The sequence below is a fragment of the Strongylocentrotus purpuratus genome, unplaced genomic scaffold (genome assembly GCF_000002235.5).
Source record: "Strongylocentrotus purpuratus isolate Spur 01 unplaced genomic scaffold, Spur_5.0 spur5_scaffold_18, whole genome shotgun sequence".
Lineage (NCBI taxonomy): Eukaryota > Metazoa > Echinodermata > Echinoidea > Camarodonta > Strongylocentrotidae > Strongylocentrotus > Strongylocentrotus purpuratus.
The window spans coordinates 30,717,706-30,743,792 of record NW_022145603.1 but is presented as its reverse complement, the minus strand read 5'-3'; the positions used below and the strand labels follow the sequence as shown (position 1 = coordinate 30,743,792).

Sequence of the window (26,087 nt, the reverse complement as noted above, 5' to 3'; positions counted from 1 at the left end):
TTTATAGCCGATTTTTATATTTTTCTGTGTTCATTATGTGGGTTAATATGTACATACATTTTATATGGAAATTAAAACTAATCAACAAAATAATTAGTCCATTTTCTTTATCAAATTTCTTTTGAGACCCCCCCCCCCCCCCCAATCTCCCAAACTGCAGAATTCTGGATCATCTGCTGTGAGTATGTGAATGCTTGAATGAACGCTACAATTGTCCCCATTTCATGCTTCATGATTTATGTATGCCATTCATTTGAATTTCCACAGATTCAGAAGTGTATCATTTACGAATTGTACCCAAATGGCTATCATTCATCATCCTACTGTCTGGGGAAGTTTCTCAGTCTCCTGTCTCATCTGACAGACCTGAAGATTTTCAAATGTTTCTTTCATGATGATTTCTACAAGGAGATTGCTGATCGAGCTTCTTCATCTCAGGTAAAATATACATTTTTTTAATGCAGAAAAACAAAAGATGCAAATATTTTTTTATTTTTTTTAAACCTGAAGTTGTGTGAAAGGAATACAAACAAATTGTTGTAAATATTCTATATACTTTTCCAAGAATGTAAAATTGTTATTTCACAAATCAGGTGAAGAAAAATAAACAGTAGATGGGCTAGTACTAGTGTAGTACAAGTGAAGCATTATCTTGATTTAATCAAATATGTATTCAGTAATGTGTCTTACACTAACTAATAACGCTGACATTTGTAAATCTATATGCTTTCACTAATTTGATGAATTTCTAGTTTCATATGAAAGATTTGAAATTAATGTTCCCCTATACAATGTTCTACGTACTGTTCCAATAACTGCATCATTTCCTCAATAAAATGACAAATGCAATGTAAAACTGAGGAGATGTGAATTATTTGTTGACATATTATTATTTTTCTTTGTTCCGAGATTCCAGGTAAGAAGTTGGCCTACATATACATGTAAATGTCATCAATTTTCTGGCTACTTTTCCACGGGCTAGGGCTGGGAATTTTGGGTATATTTTTAATTCGGGAACCCGCTTTAATTTGAAACTTATAGATTAAAAAGTCACCGTCTAAAAAGTGCTAGATTTAGTCCCGTTGTTGTATCTAAATGTTCCTATTGCTTAAATTTGACTAATTATAGAAGCAAAATACCTTTAAATATACATGCATACCTTGGTGGATATCGGAATATCTCATAATATTTCTTATCCATGTTTGGTAATGTTTAGTACCATTATCATGCCTCTGAAATTTAAAAAACTGGGGCAAAAATAGAAAGAGAACATGCGAGCCGCCATTTAGATTCATGCAGAATAATAAATCAGGCTAAAAAACATTAATGTTGGAATAATAAAACGGCTTTCTAAAATATAATAATAATTATTATTATTCAAGACAAATTTTTTTTTTTCTCTTATTCCAAACACAGTATGCTTCTTTTAAGAGCTGATAATTACCTAGTTATCACAACAAGATTCAATACTAATCGCTGTTGTAAGGCAAGTTCGGATAAGCCACGGAAGGAATGTGCAGTACACTTCATTACCGTAGCTGTAATGCATGTCGAAAAAAACCCAAACAAATATATGTGATCTTACCAAGAAATCATTCAAAACTACAAGAGCACAATTGGAAAGACAACAACTACTCAAAATTATTCAGAAAAAGCCACAGAAAAAGTGATATTTGAGGAGTTGTCATCAACATTTTGTTATATGTGCGTTTTAGAGGAACCCCCCCCCTCCCCCCCCCCCCCCCCGCCCCAACGAAACAAAATATCGATCGGCCAAATGTTTAAATTTTGGGACACAAAAAAAAGAAAAAAATGCTCTTAGGGTGTGTAGTCCTGAAAAGGACTGTTGGTGTAGTCTTGAAAAAGACTGTTGGTTATCTTGCTTTATCAGCATTCTGTTGTCTGGAAGAGTTACTCTTTATTCAATCAAAAAATGAAAAAAAAGAAAGTCTCCTTCTAGAAATACAGGATGACAAATCAGCAACCTGCTGTGTGCAGAATTTCTCAGTCTCCAGAATAGAGCAATTATCCAGCCATATATTTTATAGCCAATTTTCATATTTTTCTGTGTTCATTATGTGGGTTAATATGTACATACATTTTATATGGAAATTAAAACTAATCAACAAAATAATTAGTCCATTTTCCTTATCAAATTTCTTTTTGACCCCCCCCCCCAATCTCCCAAACTGCAGAATTCTGGATCATCTGCTGTGAGTATGTGAATGCTTGAATGAACGCTACAATTGTCCCCATTTCATGCTTCATGATTTATGTATGCCATTCATTTGAATTTCCACAGATTCAGAAGTGTATCATTTACGACTTGTGCCTACATGAAGACCAATCATCCTTCTGTCTGGGAAGTTTCTCAGTCTCCTGCCTCATCTGACAGACCTCGAGATTAACTCATGTGACTTTCATGATGATTTCTACAAAGAGATTGCTGATCGAGCTTCTTCATCTCAGGTAAAATATACATTTTTTTAATGCAGAAAAACAAAAGATGCAAATATTATTATTATATATTTTTTTTAAAACCTGAAGTTGTGTGAAAGGAATACAAACAAATTGTTGTAAATATTCTATATACTTTTCCATGAGTGTAAATTGTTATTTCACAAATCAGGTGAAGAAAAAAAAAACAGTAGATGGGCTAGTACAAGTATAGTACAAGTGAAGCATTATCTTGATTGAATCCAATATGTATTCAGTAGTGTGTCATACACTAACTAATAACGCTGGCATTTGTAAATCTATATGCTTTCACTAGTTTGATGAATTTCTAGTTTCATATGAAAGATTTGAAATTAATTTTCCCCTATACACTGTTCTACGTACTGTTCCAATAACTGCATCATTTCCTCAATGAAATGACAAATGCAATGCAAAACTGAGGAGATGTGAATTATTTGTTGACATATTATTCTTTTTCTTTGTACTGAGATTCCAGGTAAGAAGTAGGCCTACATATACATGTAAATGTCATCAATTTTCTGGCTACTTTTACACGGGCTAGGGCTGGGAATTTTGGGTATATTTTTAATTCGGGAACCCGCTCAAATTTGAAACTTATAGATTAAAATGTCACCGTCTAAAAAGGGCTGGATTTAGTCCCGTTGTTGTATCTAAATGCTTCTATTGCTTAAATTTGACTAATTATAGAAGCAAAATACCTTTAAATAAACATGCATCTTATATGAAGTTGTTTCTTATCCATGTTTAGTAATGTTTAGTACCATTATCATGCCTCTGAAAGTTAAAAAACTCGGGCAAAAAAAAAAAGAGAACATGCGAGCCGCCATTTTGATTCATGCAGAATTAATAAATGAGGCTAAAAAACATTAATGTTGGAATAATAAAACGGCTTTCTAAAAAATAATAATAATAATAATAATTCAAGACTAAATAAATATTTTTCTCTTATTCTAAAAACGGCATGCTTCTTTTAATGAGCTGATAATTACCCAGTTATCACAACAAGATTCAATGCTAATCGTTGTTGTAAGGCAAGTTCGGACTAGCCCCGGAAGGAATGTGTAGTACACTTCATCACCGTAGCTGTAATGCATGCCGGAACAAACTCATACAAATATACGCGATCTTACCAAGAAATCATTCAAAACTTCGAGAGCACAATTGGAAAGACAACAACTACTCCAAATTACCATACATAACTTCAACAAAGAAAACAATACTTATCTAGAGAAGTATAGGTACATTTTTATCGGAATGTATGGGCCCGCTACGAGGTACGTGCACATATATTGTTTATTTTGATAACAAGGCTAGAATCCACTCTCCTGCCCTCTACGGTAAAAAACAGTATAACAATGGATTCAAGCATAGTGATTATATATGTGCAGCATACCCAGTAACTCGTCGAAAATCACTATTTCTGTGGCATTTCCTGGACGACTATTGAATTCTTTTTCCAATTTATGTATCTGTTTTAAAGTAATTTTTAGTAGTTGTCATATTTTTGTGCTCTCGTCATTTTGAACGATGTTTTGGTACAATCACATTTTCAGTGCCTGAGGATACACTGATAATGACACAGTTTGTAAAATCCATGCTTTCTCCAATATGATTGATGAATTTCTACATGTAGCTTCGTAAAGGTTCTTAATTTTCTCCAATACAATATGCTACTGCCCCATTACAATTTTTTCTCACCTATTTTCTTGCTCACCAGATATCTTTTTCCGCCCCCCCCCCCTCCCTTCAAAATTCTGGATCTTCTGCTGCGATTAAATGAATGCTTAATGTGAGAGTACAGGTTATCATAATGGTTTCCCCTCTTTTTCCAATGTTATGCTTCATGATCGATGCATATGCCATTCATTTGTAAAATTTCAATTCTATCAATCAACACACTTAAGCTAATCTAGGTATGGAAATAAAGTGAAACATATAAAGATCATGAGAACTTATAATTCCCTCTCTGCAGTTTTGTCTTCTTCACCTTTACGGCTATCTTGTTTGTTATCCACTGAAGATTGTATGTATTATCAGTGATGCATAGATGTGATATTATGTATGCTGCATGAACATGACTGATGCCAATTGATTAACTATCCCTGCAGATCCAAACAGTCAACCTGGATTTCAATGTGATTGATGACTTGCCAGTCCAAAGTCAGTCAGCATCCAAGCAGCTAGCCAAGTTTCTCTGCTCTCTACCCTGCCTTACAACCTTAGAGATCAAAGACAATGAATATTTACCTAATGTTTTCTTCACTGAACTAGCTTCCTTGGCTGCATCCTCACAGTTAATAAGAAAAGTCAGTTCTCAGGCAGTAGAAACATGCATGGATGTAGAAGCACTTTCGCTGCTCTTCATCAATGTTCACACAGTAGTATATAACAAGCAAAGTAAAAGATTTTGTGTAGAAGTTTTGAAAGCCAGACTCGTCCATTTATAGTTTTAAAAAAACAACCAGGATGAAATCGGGCAAGAAATAGAGGAAAAGAAACATTGCAGTTGTGAATCAATTAAAAAAAAAAAATCTATTGAGTAACTACTCTTCAGGAATTATAGAATTAGATACGAATTTACATAAGCATGAGAACTTATACTTCACTTCATGTATGAAATATTGTGTCCATGAAAATTTGAATTCCCCAAAATATCCTATCCTTTTTCCAATTTTAACTAGACCTTAAGTCTGTTCATTTTATCGAATTGGTAGTTTTATCACGTGACGTGAGTTAGCTTGGAGAGTTCAGGGTGAGATAGAAAGAGAGAACGAGCGAAATAAACTTTTGTTGGCAACCCAATGTTAAAGCCCCACTGCACTACTTATAGCTACTTGCGCCCCTAGATAGCAAACAATGTCTAATCGGTGCATGTTGGTCCCCCATGATCCCCTTTTTCTTATCTTAATTGAAAGCTGATTTGATGAGATAAACTTCTGTTTTTGACCTTGCAGGGAGGTCTAATCCCCCTGGCCAAACTATTGCAGACGGGCTTTAATGAATTGGTAAAAACAAAGTAGAACAAATGAAACCCCAAGGTACTTGCCTTTTTTGTTTGTATACCTCTGTCACTGAAGGTGATGCATGGAGGCATTACATATATTTTTGGCTTGTCCGTCGGTCCCGCTTTTTGTTACCGCTATATAACTTGAGAAAATTACATGGATTTTAACCAAACTTAGATGAAGTATGAACTGATTTGATTATACAAACAAAACATCAATAGTCAGAAATATGCACAAACAATGTTTAAAAGTACACAAAATATGAGAAAAGATCTCTTTATACCGCGATAACTTGAAAACAGAGCTGCGAACCATTACATTTTTCCCGGAATTAACACGTTTTGTCTTCATAAAATACTCTTTTTTTGTTTACATACCGCTCATCAAACAATTGCACTAAAATTTTATTTTGATCACACATTCAATAGAAAAGTAAGGTTAAAAACATACTTGAAAACATACTTGAAGAGAAAAAAATTATCAAAAAGAATGAAACGCCGATAGTACCAAGATAAAACATTCCTACTTGTAAAGAAACTATAGGTCCTAATATAGAAAAAGCAGCGTGAGGAATGGAATGGACATTTCTGCATTGGAATTGTGTCGCACGCGGTTGTTAGTTTCGTTTTAATGAATCCTTTTTTTTTTTTTTGCTTGAAATTGCTTTTTTTGCCATCATGGTTACTTATTTTGGTCGCACAAGGTTGGCAGCATTCTGGATCATCTGCTGTGAGTATGTGAATGCTTTAATGAATGCTATAATTTTCCCCATTTCATGCTATACCATTTTATGTATGACATTCATTTGAATTTCCACAGATTCAGAAGTTTATCATTAGTTACTTGTACCTACATGACGATCAATCATCATCTGGCTATCTGGGGAAGTTTCTCAGTCTCCTGTCTCATTTGACAGACCTGACGATTAACTCATGTTCCTTTCATGATGATTTCTACAAAGAAATTGCTGACCAAGCTTCTTCATCTCAGGTAAAATATACATTTGTTTTAATGCAGAAAAACAAAAGATGCAAATATTATTATTATTTTTTTTTTAACCTGAAGTTGTGTGAAAGGAATACAAACAAATTATTGTAAATATTCTATATACTTTTCCATGAGTGTAAAATTGTTATTTCACAAATCAGGTGAAGAAAAAAAAACAGTAGATGGGCTAGTACTAGTGTAGTACAAGTGAAGCATTATCTTGATTGAATCCAATATGTATTCAATAGTGTGTCTTACACTAACTAATAACGCTGACATTTGTAAATCTATATGCTTTCAGTAGTTTGATGAATTTCTAGTTTCATATGAAAGATTTGAAATTAATTTTCCCCTATACACTGTTCTACGTACTGTTCCAATAACTGCATCATTTCCTCAATGAAATGACAAATGCAATGCAAAACTGAGGAGATGTGAATTATTTGTTGACATATTATTCTTTTTCTTTGTACTGAGATTCCAGGTAAGAAGTAGGCCTACATATACATGTAAATGTCATCAATTTTCTGGCTACTTTTACACGGGCTAGGGCTGGGAATTTTGGGTATATTTTTAATTCGGGAACCCGCTCAAATTTGAAACTTATAGATTAAAAAGTCACCGTCTAAAAAGTGATAGATTTAGTCCCGTTGTTGAATCTAAATGTTCCTATTGCTTAAATTTGACTAATTATAGAAGCAAAATACCTTTAAATATACATGCATACCTTGGTGGATATCGGAACTTCTCATATGAAGTTGTTTCTTATCCATGTTTGGTAATGTTTAGTACCATTATCATGCCTCTGAAAGTTAAGAAACTCGGGCAAAAATAGAAAGAGAACATGCGAGCCGCCATTTTGATTCATGCATAATTAATAAATGAGGCTAAAAAACAATAATGTTGGAAAAATAAAACGGCTTTCTAAGAAAAGAAAAAAAAATAATTCAAGACAAAATAAATATTTTTCTCTTGTTCTAAACACGGCATGCTTCTTTTATTAAAGAGCTGATAATTGCCCAGTTATCACAACAAGATTCAATACTAATCGTTGTTGTAAGGCAAGTTCGGACTAGCCCCGGAAGGAATGTGCAGTACACTTCATCACCGTAGCTGTAATGCATGCCGGAACAAACTCATACAAATATACGCGATCTGACCAAGGAATCATTCAAAACTACGAGAGCACAATTGGAAAGACAACAACTACTCCAATTTACCATACATAACTTCAACAAAGTAAACTTTATCCAGAAAAGTATAGGTACATTTTTATCGGAATGTATGGGCCCGCTACGAGGTACGTGCACATATATTGTTTATTTTGATAACAAGGCTAGAATCCACTCTCCTGCCCTCTACGGTAAAAACAGTATAACAATGGATTCAAGCATAGTGATTATATATGTGCAGCACTCCCCTTTCGATAAAATATACCCAGTAACTCCTCGAAAATCACCTTTTCTGTGGCATTTCCTGGACGACTATTGAATTCTTTTTTCAATTTATGTATCTGCTTTTAAGTAATTTTTAGTAGTTGTCATATTTTTGTGCTCTCGTAGTTTTGAACGATGTTTTGGTACAATCACATTTTCAGTGCCTGAGGATACACTGATAATGACAGTTTGTAAAATCCATGCTTTCTCCAATATGATTGATGAATTTCTACATGTAGCTTCGTAAAGGTTCTTAATTTTCTCCAATACAACATGCTACTGCCCCATTACTATTTTTTCTCACCTATCTTCTTGCTCACCAGATATCTTTTTCCGCCCCCCTCCCCCCCCCCCCCTTTCAAAATTCTGGATCTTCTGCTGCGATTAAATGAATGCACTGGTTTTTTAACATATACCAAATGTGTCCAAAATAGGGTCTGAAATGAAATCATGTTTACTCACTTCAAACATGTATTTTTAGGATCAGGACTATTCATATTTTTGAGAAATGCAAATTTTGGACCTTAATCTATCTTTTTATTTGTTCACCAGATATGAATACTTTGAGTTTTTACAATTTTATTGTGAACTATAGCATATCTAATAACTGTGATATAAAACTCATTTGCTATTAACTTCACCAACAAATATGTTGGTCTTTAAGAATATGTTTCAGAGATTATTCATGCAAATTTTTGAGTTTCTATCTTGAAAAATACAGATTTTGTGTCCCTTGAAAGTGAAAAATAGCTCCAAATTAGGGTTTTGACAATAACAAGTTTTTATTTCAATAGGTAAAATGCTTTTTTCTTAGTTCAAATTTATTTTATTATAACAACTGATGATATAAGTTAAATACATCCCAAAAAATTGGGGAACCAGTGCATTGCCTAATAATTTTCATATGTCACACCACTGGTGTTTCGGACGTTACACACTGTTAAAGTTGATACTCTAAGCAAATAAATGTCCCTTAATTTGTTACCTACGGCAAGTATATGTTATTTTTAAGTTTTTCAATTACTTAGTATATCACAAAAAATTCTGTCTACTCGAAATCCTAAATTGAAATGTCTAAAATATCCGCCTCTCTTTGCATAGAAAATCAGTCACGACGCTGGTCTACTATTTATGACCTCACGTCCGGGAGAGAGTATATTCACGTACCCGGATGTTCCATAGCAAACATGTGCAGAGTGATACGATTTTCTGCATATTTTTGTTTCAAAGGCTGAAAAGTCTAATAAATCATAATTCTATGTACAATTCTTTACCTTCCCCTAGTATTTCATAGTATTAATATCGATTCCCCTTTTAAAAATTATGACATATACATACCAACGATGTGCTATTAGTCGATATTTTCACCATGTAATTTTTGTTTTGGTGTTGAAATCGGCCCAGGCACGGAGTAAACAGTAGCTGTCTACCCATGCACAGTTCATTACCATACACTACAGCGATCTCCCGATGGTTTCTTCTTCCTTTTTCCCATGTCTTTCGCCTTCCTTGGCCCTGAACATCCTTCATCTACCAATTCTGACACCGGTTGTCAGGAGCAAGTCTTTGTTAGTTGTTTTTCTTAGCTGGCAACGTCGCTTTCATTCTCTTGCAATTGCCGATAAACATATAACTAGCGCACGTACGTTCCATCACAAGCAAGCAGCGCCTAGAGCAGCGGCTTGGTCTTACCTCCCGATTCTGCTCGCTCCACGAACGTTCATGCAAGAGCCGCATCACTCGCCAAAATATTATAGAGGAAGCGCGCTTGCATGATCTCGTTCAAGTTTGATATTTTACAACATAAAATGTTTAACTGGTACTGTATCCTTTTTGAGGCAGTCACACACATCTATGATAAGTACTATCATAGTTCTAGACATATTCGTTTTACAAAACTGCTCATGTACATCTGATGACAATATAATGCATCCGCCTATTCATAAGTGCACGATTTAACTTTAATTCCTAAGCAGTAAACTCGTCTTAAATCTCTACCAAATAGGTGAATATGAGGATATAAAAAGAAATCAGCGACTGGAAAATGTTGCTTCGTTATTCTTCATTCAAATGAAAACAGAAAATCCATCAAATATACTCCGTAACAACAACAAATCTAAGCTCTGACAGGATAGCATTTACGTAGGGATATCACTGCCATTCACTCTCACTGAGCCCACGACTCCCGTTCGTGACGTCACGGATAGAGGCCCGACTCTACGTGCACTTCCGGGTTTCAGACTTAGATATTTTGGTAGAGTTTACTCGAATAAATTCATTATTCTAAACTTGTTTTGTCGGGTGGACACCATTTGATGTTATTATGGAGGTTAAAAGCTTTCTATTTATGTTATTATCTCAGTATTTGGGATTGTCTTAGAGTATCAACTTTAACACCATAACTTTATTCAAGTTAATTGCTTTTCTTTAGGTATTATTGACCTAAGTTACATTAATTGTTTGCAGAAAAATATTTCTTTAACATGTATTGAAAAACTTGTGCAGTTTTAAATAGTTTTGCACATATACCTAGTTTGTCTTCATCGACTACTCAATTTATGTAAGGTAAACTGTTCATTTCAGGAACGTGTAGTTAAAAATGCTTATGTGATCTAACAAAGAGAAATATGGATCTAATAGCAATTGTAGTCATCACAACTCCTAGAAATTTCACTTTATACAAACATACTCTCTTTTGCAGGTTATGAACAACAGTGTACAATATATGCTATAGTTTGTTTCGGATGTTACAAGATGTGAACATTTCAATCAGATCATCAATTTCTTCAAACTTTACAACATAGATGTTTAATCGGCTTGCTTTGTACTTTGCCTTAAACTAGATTCATGTAGTGTGTCATTCAATAATATCACTATCACATACATGTACAGTGTGTACAGTGTAAGCAAAACATTACAAAAATACTTTTAACAAATAAAAGTATACAAAAGTATCCCCAGCCATTTAAGTAATAAGAAATATGGAAATCCTAATTCATTGTACATCCCGATATTTTTGCATAAATTTGAGGAAGATACTATATCTTTAGGATCATGAAATGATCATTAACATGTACATTTTGTTATGAGGGTCAAGTATTTGAAAAGTATTTGTACATAAGGCTAGTACATTTGAGGGTAATTCATCCAATGAAAGGAAAAAATTATGAATTCATTAATTTTGAAGAGGCTACACCTTATTTTCATGTTCATGCTTTAATTACCCCCACGAATGGGTAATCCATTTTCTTGTCATTTGGAAATTTGGCAGATCTACATCTATGTCAACATTATGTTGTACAAGTTTCTATAATAGGTATCGGATACTGATTACTGATTATTGTTTTATAATGGAAGCCTTTGTGCTCATCAATTGTACATGTATGCAACCAATGAGTGTGTCATGTAGTGTGCAGGCCAATTTCATAAATCTGCTTGATAAATTGTTATCATTATTAAGCGTAAATGCCAATTCCAGTTTTGGATAATGGCAGTAGCAATCCTTTCTACATAGATTAGTTACATGTACTGAGTGCCCTTTTAAAAATGTATTTTCAGATGAAAATACATATTTCTTATAAATTTTTAGAAAAACATTTTAATTTGCTTGATTTTATCAACTTCATATACCTGTATCATGTCCATGTCATGACCATGCACACTGGGTATTGCTTAAGTGGGTGATTTTGATTTTTGTAACCTACCAGATAGTGTAAATTGACCATACAATCTTTGGTTATATGACATCATTTTGAACAACCTCTATAAAAATGAAAACCTCATGATTTGCAAACACACACCAATGTAAATAGCAAAAGGAGAGGTTGAAAAAATGAAATTTGCTATTCTCACATCTATCATTGCCCCTCATTTGAACTAGTTAAAGTATGAAAATGTCTGTTAACAGTTTAATGTAACGTCCGAAACGTGCTAACAGCATACCAGAAAGTGCTGTTAAAGTGGCTGAATATTTGTTACAAGTCACTTTTGTTGAGATTTTTTCTGATAAATTACAATTAAGGATATACTGAAGCAGCCAGCTATGCCTTGCATCACAAAGTGTGGCTTCAATATTTTATGTTTTATAAGTCAATTTTGCAGAAAATTTTATGGATTATTTGATTTTTGGCATCATATTTCTACACATTTTTATATTTAAATCTGAATAAAATCATCAAAATAGTGTTTTTAACAGGAGTGTCCATTGTGAAATGGTAACTTGCAGATATGATCGAAAATTAGGTGAAATTTGTCGACTTTGTGTTAACAATATAATTGTGTAACGTCCGAAACACCATTCTTGTGATTACAACAAATTAATGGATTTGAAAGACCTGATTTGTGTTTTGACTTGTGTTAAGACTTATAATAACTTATTTCATAATGATTTATTCACTCTAGATACCTTAAAATATGGATTATTATCATTTTATTGGTATTTTTGGTTTCGGACGTTACATTTGTTTCGGACGTTACAACTGTTAACAGAAAATTGGTTTTAACTATAAAATAGTATTGTAGTAATGTATTGCAAATTTCTTTGTTTTGGTGGGTAGCTGCCATGAGATGTTAACAAAATGTTATGATAGATATATCCTGCTGTTCATATATTTTCTGCTACTTCAACTTGAAAATTGTTTCGGACGTTACAAAACTGTTTACGGAAAATGAGACAACTTTTTTTAAATTTTGAGTATATTTCTAATATAAGCGCTACTATAATTAAATTATATTTTCTTTTAATATAATCACTTGGAGCAACTTATAAACTCACTCAAACCATATACAATCTTATTAATTTGTTGTTCTAGTGGGTTAAATGAGGGTCTACATTGTTTACGGAAAATGTAACGTCCGAAACGCCATTTTCAATTGCACTTTTCCATTAAAATAGGGGAGTTGATTCAGATTACTGTTAAGTCACTTTAAGATCCACTCATGCTCATTAATTATCAATAGAAAAAAAACATATTGTTTGTGGCTATATATTTTTTTCAGCTCCGACCAAAATGGCATGTCAATTTTGTTACAAAATTCCGTAAACAATTTGCTGTTCAGGGATATCTCATGCGCATAAAGCAACGATGAAAATTTTTCGTTAAGCTATGGGAGGTTAACCTAGGTCCATGCTACAAGAAAAAGTTGTTACTGATTTCTAATTCTTTATCTTTGGAAAGTTTCAGGCTCTCAAAGGGCCATTTAGGTATTTGGTCATAGTTAAAAAAAACCAGTACCTGAATGCTTAATGTGAGAGTACAGGTTATCAAAATGGTTTCCCCTATTTTCCCAATGTTATGCTTTATGATCGATGCATATGCCATTCATTTGTAAAATCTCAATTCTATCAATCAACAACCTTCCCCCTGAAAAAAATATCTGGGGATGCCTACCACATAGCTAATCTAGGTATGGAAATAAAGCGAAATATATTAAAGTCATGAGAACTTATAATTCCCTCTCTGCAGTTTTGTCTTCTTCACCTTTACAGCTATCTTGTGTTGTTTATCCACTGAAAATTGTATGTATTATCAGTGATGCATACGTGTGATATTATATATGCTGCATGAACATGACTGATGCCAATTGATTTACTATCCCTACAGATCCAAACAGTCAACCTGCATTTCAATTGGAATTATCACTTGCTAGTCCAAATTCAGTCAACATCCAAGCAGCTAGCCAAGTTTCTCTGCTCTCTACCCTGCCTTACAACCTTAGAGATAAAAGAAAATGAATATTTACCTGATGATTTCTTCACTGAACTAGCTTCCTTGGCTGCATCCTCACAGGTAACAAGAAAAGTCAGTGCTTAGGCAGTAGAAACATGCATGGATGTAGAAGCACCTTTGCTGCTCTTCATCAATTTTCACACAGTAGTATAACCAGCAAAGTAAACAAAATGTGTGCAGGAGCAGAGGCGGTTCTCCCGGGGGGGCAGGGGGGGCACAGTGCCCCCCCACTTTTTCAGATACCCCAAAAGTGCCCCTTTTTACATAGGAAAAGTGCCCCTTTTATTTTGTAAGAAGTGCCCCTTTTACATAGGAAAAGTGCCCCTTTTACTTTGACAAGTGCCCCTATTACTTAGTAAACGTGCCACTTCCCCATTTTCACCTCTGACGAGTGCCCTTTTTATTTTTGAAACGTGCCTCTTTTCCTTCGACATGTTCCCATTTTTCTTTGCAATAAGTGTCCATTTTCCATTCTCATAAATCTTGACATTATCTTGAATAAGTGCCATTTTTAATCTCTAGTAAGTGCCTCTTTTCAGGTACGAGAAGTGCCCCTTTTCACTTTTGATAAGTGCCCCCTTCACCTCTGATAATTGCCCTATTCCAAACTGAGAGGTGCTCCTTTTACTTTGACAACTGCCCCTTTTTTCCTTTGTAAGAAGTGCCCCTTCTCCTTTTAATAACTACCCCTTTTTAAAACTCGGACGAGCACACCTTTCATTTTAACATGTGCCCCTTTTATTTTCTAATAAGTGCCCCTTTTCCTTATGATAAGTGCCCCAATTAAAAAGAGAGAGCTCCTTCCCCTTCTCATAACTACCCCTTTCCCTTTCTAATAAGTGCCCCTTTTCCTTATGATAAGTGCCCCCATTAAAAAGAAAGAGCTCCCTCTCCTTCTCATAACTGCCCCTTTTAAAAATCTGAACGGTGCCCCCTTCTCATTCCACAAATGCACATTTTCCTTTATTATAAGTGCCCCTTTTACATTTTCATGAGTGCCCCTTTTCATATCTGGTCAGTGTCCCTTTTCACCTCTGATAATTCCCCTTTTAATAATGATACGTGCCCCTTTTCTTTTCTAATAAGGGACCTACCTCCTTTTCACCTCTTATAAATGCCCCTATAAAAATCTGATGGGTGCCCCTTTTCCGTCAACAAATGCCTATTTCCCATTTTCGTAAACGCCTCTTTTTCATCACTGGTAAGTGCCTCTTTTCAGGTGAAAAAATGCCTCATTTTCACCTCTTATAATTATCCTTTGTACTTTGACACGTGCTCCTTTTCTTATCCCTTTCGATAATTGCCCCCTTTTCATGTAATCATTTAACGTGCCCCTTATTTAAAGCGACTAAGAGCAATTTCCCCCAAAGTTCGCTCGCTGCGCTCGCTCACATTTAAAGATGATATAATTATGTTACTAATCAAAGGTCTTTTCAGTCTTCCGTTATGAGAATGTGCTTATAACCCCATCACGATTGGCTTTTTCCTCTTTATAAGATGTAATTCTTCGCACTGCGACCTCACAGATCTTTAAAAATTTTCTCGCTCGCTTCGCTCGCTCGTAAATGCATATTCAGACATCACACCCAACTGTGCAGTATGATGCTTAAGCGCTATATTGTATGATGTATGAAGAGAAACAAATAATGAAATCATCTCTAATAATGTAATCACAATGTAGGGGTATATACCAATGTCTAAAAAATGGTATATTTTCGCTTTGAGATTTCCCAATGTAGGTGCCCCTTTTTTCCAGAAAGTGCCCTTTTTTGTTGGTGCCCCCCCCACTTTTGAAGTCGCTCGGCCGCCCCTGTGCAGGAGTTTTGAAAGCCAGACTCGTCCATTTATAACCAGGATGAAATCGGGCAAGAAATAAAGGAGAAGAATCATTGAGGTTATGAATCAATTAAAAAATATATATATTGAGTAACTATTACTCAGGAATCATAGAATTGTATATGAAATACATTAGCATGAGAACTTAGCATACTCTATGAATTAAATATTGTGTACATAAAAATGTGAATTCCCCAAATAATCCTATCCTTTTTTCAATTTTAACTAGACTATGAGTCTGTTCAGTTTATCGAATCAATGTTTTTATCACGTGGCGTGAGCTATAGCTTGGAGAGTAGAGGGTGAGATATAGAGAGAGAAGAGTGACATTTTTTGTTGGCAACCTATTACATTGATGAATAGTGTTGGTAAAAAAGAAGCAGAACAAAATAAAGTTGAGGTAATTGCCTTTTTCGTTTTTTTTGGCTGCGTCACCAAAGCTGATGATACATGGAGGTATTACATTCCTTTTGGCTTGTCAGTCGGTCCCGCATTTCTTTACTGCAATACCTTCAGGATTTTAACCAAACTTTTAATGGAGTATGTATGAGCATGCGAGGATGAACTGATAAGATTTTGGGTAAAAGAGGTTACATTTTACAGGTCACAGCGTCATGAAAGTGTTTAAATATTTCATTACCGCGGTAACTTGGAAAGAATTCAAGCAATACAAATCAAACTTGGATGAAGTATGTATGAGCAGATTAAGATGAGGTGATTATATTACGTTTGTAAGAGAGAACAGGTTAAAGCTAAGAAATAGATAGGAAGTCATGAATCTTTTTCTTTTAACCCTCAAAATGCTAGAACATTTCGTGTGTCAGCGTTAACTTAAAAGCATTGAAGCTAAACTTGTAAGAAGTATGTATGGACTGTTTAGATCTCGGGTGTAAGAGGTCATGAATGTGGATTATCATGAGATCATAGGATCTTGAAAGTTGTTGAAATCCCCCCAGATACTCATTACTGTGATGATTAAACTGAATTATCAAAATTCACCCCATAGTTCTTGTCATTTCAATATCAATGATGCATACATGTAATAATGTGTATGCTACATGTACATGGCTGCTGCCAATTGATTTTCTATCCCTACAGATCCAAACGGTCAACCTGGATTTATGTAGGTATAATGCCAGGCAAGGTGGATTACTAAGTCAGTCAGCTTCCAAGCAGCTTGCCAAGTTTCTCTGCTCTCTACCCTGCCTTACAACCTTAGAGATCAAAGAAAATGAATATTTACCTGATGATTTCTTCACTGAACTAGCTTCCTTGGCTGCATCCTCACAGGTAACAAGAAAAGTCAGTGCTTAGGCAGTAGAAACATGCATGGATGTAGAAGCACCTTTGCTGCTCTTCATCAATTTTCACACAGTAGTATAACCAGCAAAGTAAACAAAATGTGTGCAGGAGTTTTGAAAGCCAGACTCGTCCATTTATAACCAGGATGAAATCGGGCAAGAAATAAAGGAGAAGAATCATCGGAGGTTATGAATCAATTAAAAAATATATATATTGAGTAACTATTACTCAGGAATCATAGAATTGTATATGAAATACATTAGCATGAGAACTTAGCATACTCTATGAATTAAATATTGTGTACATAAAAATGTGAATTCCCCAAATAATCCTATCCTTTTTTCAATTTTAACTAGACTATGAGTCTGTTCAGTTTATCGAATCAATGTTTTTATCACGTGGCGTGAGCTATAGCTTGGAGAGTAGAGGGTGAGATATAGAGAGAGAAGAGTGACATTTTTTGTTGGCAACCTATTACATTGATGAATAGTGTTGGTAAAAAAGAAGCAGAACAAAATAAAGTTGAGGTAATTGCCTTTTTCGTTTTTTTTTGGCTGCGTCACCAAAGCTGATGATACATGGAGGTATTACATTCCTTTTGGCTTGTCAGTCGGTCCCGCATTTCTTTACTGCAATACCTTCAGGATTTTAACCAAACTTTTAATGGAGTATGTATGAGCATGCGAGGATGAACTGATAAGATTTTGGGTAAAAGAGGTTACATTTTACAGGTCACAGCGTCATGAAAGTGTTTAAATATTTCATTACCGCGGTAACTTGGAAAGAATTCAAGCAATACAAATCAAACTTGGATGAAGTATGTATGAGCAGATTAAGATGAGGTGATTATATTACGTTTGTAAGAGAGAACAGGTTAAAGCTAAGAAATAGATAGGAAGTCATGAATCTTTTTCTTTTAACCCTCAAAATGCTAGAACATTTCGTGTGTCAGCGTTAACTTAAAAGCATTGAAGCTAAACTTGTAAGAAGTATGTATGGACTGTTTAGATCTCGGGTGTAAGAGGTCATGAATGTGGATTATCATGAGATCATAGGATCTTGAAAGTTGTTGAAATCCCCCCAGATACTTATTACTGTGATGATTAAACTGAATTATCAAAATTCACCCCATAGTTCTTGTCATTTCAATATCAATGATGCATACATGTAATAATGCGTATGCTACATGTACATGGCTGCTGCCAATTGATTTTCTATCCCTACAGATCCAAACGGTCAACCTGGATTTATGTAGGTATAATGCCAGGCAAGGTGGATTACTAAGTCAGTCAGCTTCCAAGCAGCTTGCCAAGTTTCTCTGCTCTCTACCCTGCCTTACAACCTTAGAGATCAAAGAAAATGAATATTTACCTGATGATTTCTTCACTGAACTAAAATCCTTGGCTGCATCCTCACAGGTAATAAGAAAAGTCAGTGCTCAGGCAGTAGAAACATACATGAATGAAGTAGCACTTATGCTGTTCTTCATCAATTTTCACACAGTTGTGTAACTAGCAAAGTAAGGATTTTGTGTAGGAGTTTTGAAAGCCAGACTCGTCCATTTATAGATTTAAAAAACAACCATGACGAAATTGGGCAAAAATAAAGGAGAAGAAAAATTGGGGTTGTGAATCAATACAAAAAATCTATTGAGTAACTACTCTTCAGGAATTATAGAATTAAATATGAATTTACATAAGCATGAGAAATGTATACTTCAAGTATAAAATATTGTGTACATGAATATTTGAACTCCCCAAAATATCCTTTCCTTTTTTTCCAATTTTAACTAGACCTTGAGTCTGTTCAGTTTATCGAATTGGTGGTTTCATCACGTGGCGTGAATAAGCTTGGAGAGTTTAGGGTGAGATAGACAAAGAGAACGAGCGAAATAAAATTTTGTTGGGAACCCAATATTAAAGCCCCAATGCACTACTTATAGCTACTCATGCCCTCTATATAGCAAACAATGCATAATCGGTGCCTGTTGGTCCCCCATGATCCCCCATGATCCCCTTTGTTATGCTTCTGTTACGAAGTAATTATGTTTTCGGGTTGTCCGTCCGTACGTCCCGTTCTCGTGATCACGTTATCTCAAGAACCGATTGGATTCCTGCCAAACTTAGATCATGTATGTATCTTGCAGAGCTTATGAATTGATTAGATTTTGGGGTCACAAGGTCAAAGTCAAAGGTCACAGTGCTCATTATGTATGCAATAATAGTTTGTGATTGCATTATCTCAAGAACTGAGCAATGGATTCCTGCCAAACTTAGCTCATGTATGTATCTTCCAAAGCCAATAAATTGATTAGATTTGGGGGTCACTAAGTTAAAGGTCAAAGGTCACATGGCTCATTATGTATGCATAAATAGGTCGTGATCACATCAATAGAACCGATGGACAGATTATAATCAAACGCAGGACATGTATGTATCTTGCTGAGCCAATGAACTGATTATATTTTGGGGTCATGAGGTCAAAGGTCATGAGACTCATTATATATCCAAAAATAGCTTGTGATCGCATTATGTCAAGAACCGATGGAGGGATTACCATCAAACTTACGTCATGTATGTATATTGCAAAGCTAATAAACAGATACAATTTTAGGGTCATGAGGTCAAAGATAAAAGAGTCATACATGTATATGAAAAATAGCTTGTACTCACGATATTCTGACAACCTGTTAATGGATTACAACTAAACTTGAATTTGAAAAATTGCTTGTGTTTTGGTATGTGAAATGGCTCTATGGCGGAGGCATCATTTTCAACTTCACACAGTCAAAGTTCCATCTAGATCTTATCTTGATTGAGAACTGATTTGATGAGATAACCATGACCTGTCAGTGATCTTGCAGGGAGGTCTAATCCCCCTGGCCAAACTAGTGCAGATGTGCTTTAATGAATAGTGTTTGTAAAAACAAAGTAGAACAAATGAAATCCCAAGGTACATGCCTTTAATTGTTTGGTATGCCTCTGTCACTGAAGGTGATGGATGGAGGCAAACTTTGATAGAGTATGAGCATTCATGGATGAACTGATTTGATTGTGTGTAGAACAAGTGAAATGTTAAAGGTCTCAGACTAAAAAAGATGTTTAAAATACAGATAATATTCCATTACCGTGATGACTTGGACGGTATTAAAGCAATACAAACCAAAATTTAATGAAGTACTATACAAGGATGACTGATTTAATCGTGACAGAGGGGAAACGTCAATAGTCACAAAGTCATCAAAAAAGTTTGAAAGTACAACAAATTTGCAAAAAAATATTGTTTTACCATGTTAACTTGAAAAGGATTGAAGCAATTCAAACCAAACAAAACAAAACAGAAATTCATTTATCTTTTTTTTAATACCAAAAAAAAAAGAAGATACAAATATTTTGTTTCAGTGTTAACTTTTAAAGTATTGAAGCAATTTAAGCTAATCTTGAACAAATATTTATAAGCATACCATGGTGGACTGATTATATTTCGAGTGTAAGAGGTCATGAATGTGAAGGATTATAGGATCTTAACAGTGGAAACAATCCAGAAAATATCTCATAACTGTGATGATTTAACAAAAATCGGACCTAGTATGTAAATCCACTTTAATATTAAACGAAAAGCGTATGAGTTCATGGGGTCAGATGTTACAGGTCACAGGAAAAGTTATCAATGAATGTACATAAGCTGATGCAATCTTATTAATCCTGTGTCATTGAGAGGGGTGGTTAGCTACACCCTGATGACAGAAAATAATTTCTAAAAAAGTTTGAAACTCCTTCTGTTCAAGAAACCACACAAGTCATAAAATTGTTTTCCTCTTGATTTGTACATCATCGCCCCCTCACAATACAGCTGTTCAATTTGAAGTATCTAATGAATAATAATATCTAATGAATTGTAATGGTATTGTTTATTAGCTCTACATGATCGACATGTACAGCCAAAAAAAAGGTGTTTCTAAGAAAATAAAAGTGTGTTTATAGGGGGAAATGGATGAGGCTGACCGATTCTATACATTCCTAATCCCTTGTCTCCTTTACCCTCCTTTTGCAGGCAATCAAATTTTATTTATTTCCTTTTTTCTCTAAATATCTGTGTGCACTTGTCATGTCAGAATCCTTACTTCAGGGAAAAGGAGCATATCAGCATGCTACAGGAGTGGTCAGTAAGAAAACAACAACGACAGCAACTACAACAACAACAATGGTGGTTAGAACAACGACAACAACAACAACAACAACGGTGGTTAGAAAAACAACGACAACAACAACGGTGGTTAGAACAACAACGACAACAAGAACAACAACAACGGTGGTTAGAACAACAACGACAGCAACAACAACGATGGTGGTTAGAACAACAACGACAACAAGAACAACAACAACGGTGGTTAGAACAACAACGACAACAACAACAACTTCAACAACGATGGAGGTCAGAACAACAACAACAACAATGGTGGTCAGTAAGAAGATATCAACAACAACGACAACTCAACCAGTGTGAAAGGCCAATGCCTAGTACACACCAACAGCCATACCTCCCTAACCATGTTCCCCTGCTGGAATCGGCACATCCTTCTGGACAGTTCCAGAGTGATCCTCACAGAGGCATTCAATCAGAGCCAGAACAAACTGACCAATCCACAATGCATCAGCAACTTTCACCGATAATGTCACTCCAATCTACATTTGCACCAGATCAATCGACCAAGCAACATCTTGAGGAGTTTGAACAGGTTCTACAGTCCTATCTATCTGCACAGCATAACGCCAGTAATGGTCATGCAACTCAATACTCATTAAACTCAAGTTCTCAAGAAACGCTACAACATTCGCCACACCATGGTCTAGGAGAAGCAACACAGGACACCGCTGTAAGCCAGAGACGTGAAGATGCAACCCCAATAGAAATCGAAGACACCACGCTATCGTCATCTTCAGAATACATCAATTCCCGAACTTCGGTGCATCATGGAGGGATGTCAATTGGAATGAAACCATTCTATGAGAATGATGATAGCCTTGCCGTGCTCTCAACCAGTGGATTGAGTTCTGCACAAAGCAGAACTGATGCAGGTATGGAAATCAGGCTCAATACTGGCCCTTATGATCACCATGCAATGACTAATGAAATCATGGTATGACAAGGTCAGATTAAATATATTTTCTTTCATTCACGAAATGGGATGATCATTGTAGAGTTATCGTGGTCTCGTAGGCAAGTCACCAGACTGTGCACCGCACGGATCAATTTTCAAACCCCGCCTCGGCACTAATTTCCTTTTGGCACAAAGCAGAACTGATGCAGGTATGGAAATCAGGCTTAATACTTGTATAGGCCCTTATGATCACCATGCAATGACTAATGAAATCATGGTATGACAAGGTCAGATTAAATATATTTTCTTTCATTCACGAAATGGGATGATCATTGTAGAGTTATCGTGGTCTCGTAGGCAAGTCACCAGACTGTGCACCGCACGGATCAATTTTAAAACCCCGCCTCGGCACTAATTTCCTTTTGGCAAGATAGCATTCTACATTTGCCACTCTCTAGGTGTTAAATTGGTACTTGGTAATTAGAGTTCATAACCCCTTTTGTCTAGTGTGTTAAGATAAAACATTGATTTTGAGTAATGTGTTTTTCTTGCATGATGTAACGTTTAGCTATAAAAACAGATATGTATTCTGTCAAATTATAAGTTAAACAAAAAATATGCTTTAGTTTAACCTGTAACGTTAAATCATAAAAGAAGAGGAATCATTAGATTTTAATATGATTTTATCAACTATTTAAAAATACATACATTCATATCATGGTCATAATTAAATAAAGTATGAGCAATCCCCAAAGAAAATGATACGGTATAAGAGAGTCTACATACATGTACAAATAACATTGTTGCTTCTATTGCATATGCATATTGTAAATACTTGTACTCGCATATAAGATTGTTAAGTTCTTTCCAAATACAAGATTTGTTATGAATTTTTCAAAGCTTTACTATAATTCAATTTTATATTCTTCATTTGAAGTTCTTTTGCAACTGGATATCCTCCCATTTTGTATTTATTTTGTTTTATTGCAGCTCCAGTCGAGAGTGAACGAATTCCTGAACATCGGTAAGTAACATAATACACAGTTACCTTTTTTTTCTTTCTCTCTCTCTCTCCCTCTCCCTCATTCTAATTCTATATCCCCCTATCTCTCTCATCCTGACCCTCTCTCTCGCTCTCCCTTTCTCTCTCCATTTTTTAAAATTTATATTGCTGTCTTCAACATTTCTTGTACTTGTATAATCATCTGTTTAAAGCCAGAACGGCATTAATTGATTTTATTTTGAAACACGTTTACGCCTTATTCAAACCCCCCTATTGTCTCACCGTGATGCTTTATTATTTCTTTCTAATGACATTCGATGACATTATGCCATGATTGAAAGGAATCTGATTTGCTTTAACAAATACAAAAAATGGTTTATTTCATTAAAAAACATTAGCGGCCCTAGAGCAGAATTGCAGTTAAAAAAAAATTTATACATCAGTGACAAAATTAAATTACACGTAATACATATGCATGGTAACATTATGGTAGTAAAATTGCAATTCTTGTTGTACATGTAATATATAATTGTGCTTCTACGACACCTGCTCCGGCTACACTTACTCTGCGGCAATTCAGTACATTATTAATCAAACTCCCAATCCCAAGCCCGGTTAAGAAACCTATACCTTACCCAACCTATCACCAAGCACAAACCCAGCTCAAAAAACCCAACAACAAATTCAACCCCAACCCCACATTCCTGATGAACTAAAGCCTGGAGCAAGCGCCGCCAGAGCAAGTATTGGGTCGCCATCGTTGCACATTATGGCAGATTGCTTGGTACATATACAGAAATCTGAATATTTTTCATATTTGCCATAAAATTATATATAGACATTTAGATTGGATTGAATATTTGAAAACCATTTTCACATCCCAGTTTTCCCCCTCTCAACCTGGCTTTTAAGCCTCTCTCATCCTACCCTCTCCGATCCCGCACCCCTATTCCGTCTAAAAAAAAATCCAATTCTCAAACACTATTATGTTGATTACTTCTCTCTCTTTCTCTCTCCCTCACCCTCTTGTTTCTAAACTTGTTCAATCTCCATCTTTCCCCTCTGTTTTTCTTTATCTCACAATCTCTCCATGCCCCCTCCTCCTTCTCTTTCTATCTCTCTCTCTCTCTTTGTATCGTTATCTCTCTCTCTGTCTCTGTCTCTCTGTCTCTCTCTCTCTCTCTCTTTGTATCCTTATCTTTCTGTCTGTCTCTCACCCTATCCCTCTTTCTCTCTGTCTCTTTTTGTTTTATGTTTATCTTTGTTTCTCCGTGTCCCCCCTCTCTCTCTCTCTCTCTCTCTCTCTTTCCTTCTCTCTCCCTTTCTTATTCTCTCTGTCTCCCTATTCCATAGCAAACGCATTCACAGCCACACCGCTAAAGGTGAGGGTGATGGAGTTGATGAGAGCCTGGAACAGCGTCCTGGTAAACGACGAGCTAAGACGGATCTTAAACCTACCTCACCATAGAGCAGGATGTGACGGTAGGGTTCCATGACACATGCTCCGCCGACGATTGCTCCGCCGACATTTACTCCGCAAAACGCGACAATTGCTCCGCGACATTTGCTCCGCGACATTTGCTCCAACGTCAAATACTCCGCCGACAGGTGCTCCGCCGACAGTTGCTCCGCCGACAGTTGCTCCGCCGACAATTGCTCCGCCGACAGATGCTCCGCCGACAATTGCTCCTCCGACAATTGCTCCGACGACATTTGCTCCGCCGTCAATTGCTCCGCAAAACGCGACAATTGCTCCGCCGACATTTGCTCCGCCGACATTTGCTCCGCCTGAAGCGACACTTGCTCCGCCGACATTTGCTCCGCCGACATTTGCTCCGCCGACATTTGCTCCGCCGTCAATTGCTCCGCCGACAATTTCTCCGCCTGAAGCGACAATTGCTCCGGTGACATATGCTCCGCCGACAATTGCTCCGACGACATTTGCTCCGCATGAAGCGACACTTGCTCCGGTGACATTTGCTCCGACGACATTTGCTCCGCCCAAAAAGTGTCCCATTAAATACAAATGCTACTAGTACTACGACAAATGCTTCGCCGACAATATTTTTTTTTCACGGGTTGTTTTTGTTTCTTTCTTTTTTTCTTCATTTTTTGAATGCATTTCATGACATTATGTAAATGAAATGAAATGAATGAATGTTGATAATGTGGGAGGAAAAAGCAGTTGCCTAAAAGTCATTTCGAATATACTGAAATAACTTTCCATCTATCACTGTACGTCCCACATAATGTACACTAAACACTCATTACATGTCATGGGAAGTTTTTTTTTTTAAAGTAGAGCAGCAAGCCACATTCCCCAATACGCGCATACCTCCTAGTTAATTTCAAACAGCTCATCAATATGTAAGACCTGAAATTACCTCAATGAAAGAAGACTAATAACATGAGAGGAAAGAAAAGAGCAAAAAAGACAACCGTTTTTTGCTATTCCCCATAATGTTTGATTTAAAAAAATAAAAAATAAAATTATAGCTCCTTACGCAAGTTCTCCGGCGAAAGATAATTACTCCGCTCAAAATCTGTTTCATGTATTACTCATTAGCTGATCCAAAGCTCAAGGCTATCTCTCTCTCTCTCTCTCTCTCTTTCTCTCTCTCCCATGCTCCTCCTTTTCCTTTTTACACCGTTTTCTTGTCTTCTTTGCTCTTTTCTTTCCTCTCATGCTATTAGTCTTCTTTCATTTCCATCCCTTCTTCTCTGCTCCCCCTCTCGAGTTCTATTTCTCTCGTGAAATTGAAACGTAAAGTAATACAATCATGTAGTACATTCTTGTTTAGAATAATATTTTCAATAATATCCAGTCCATTTTCTAAAGGTTTCTTTCCTTTAGTTAAGTGTATGTAGCTTTAATATATATATGTTAGTGTGCAAAACACTCCGTTTCATTCGAGTACTTTGTTTTCACTAAATAATTTAAGGGACTCACGAAGCCACCGGAAGAAGAGCAATTGGCTTATCATGAAGAACTAACATCAAACTGCAACAAAATGATTTGTATAGATGTGAATAAGCAGAAAGGCTGCCATCTCATTTTCCCGTCTGAATGGGTTCTCTTCCTTACGTATATAAGTGCCCTTATTTTCTAAACTTTTTTTTATATTTGTGTGTTTATTAAATTTTCAATCATATAAAAATTACATATTTACAAGTCATTGGTAATAATTAGCCAAACAAAAAAACCAATAT

At 35.7% G+C, this 26,087-nt stretch overlaps 2 protein-coding genes across 2 annotated transcripts; both read left to right on the top strand.

Moving 5' to 3' along the window:
- Window positions 1-394: 394 nt before the first annotated feature.
- On the top strand, window positions 395-21,128 carry LOC115925271. Its single transcript, XM_030988919.1, has 5 exons — window positions 395-438; window positions 2,343-2,469; window positions 6,303-6,473; window positions 20,888-21,018; window positions 21,107-21,128. The coding sequence occupies exons 1-5, from the start codon at window positions 395-397 to the stop codon at window positions 21,126-21,128; spliced, it is 495 nt and encodes a 164-aa protein (XP_030844779.1).
- A 72-nt stretch (window positions 21,129-21,200) lies between these two features.
- On the top strand, window positions 21,201-24,357 carry LOC105438349. Its single transcript, XM_011666063.2, has 3 exons — window positions 21,201-21,851; window positions 22,865-22,898; window positions 24,231-24,357. Exons 1-3 carry the CDS (start codon window positions 21,287-21,289, stop codon window positions 24,343-24,345), a joined length of 714 nt encoding a protein of 237 aa, XP_011664365.1. The 5' UTR covers window positions 21,201-21,286; the 3' UTR covers window positions 24,346-24,357.
- The last annotated feature ends 1,730 nt before the right edge of the window (window positions 24,358-26,087 follow it).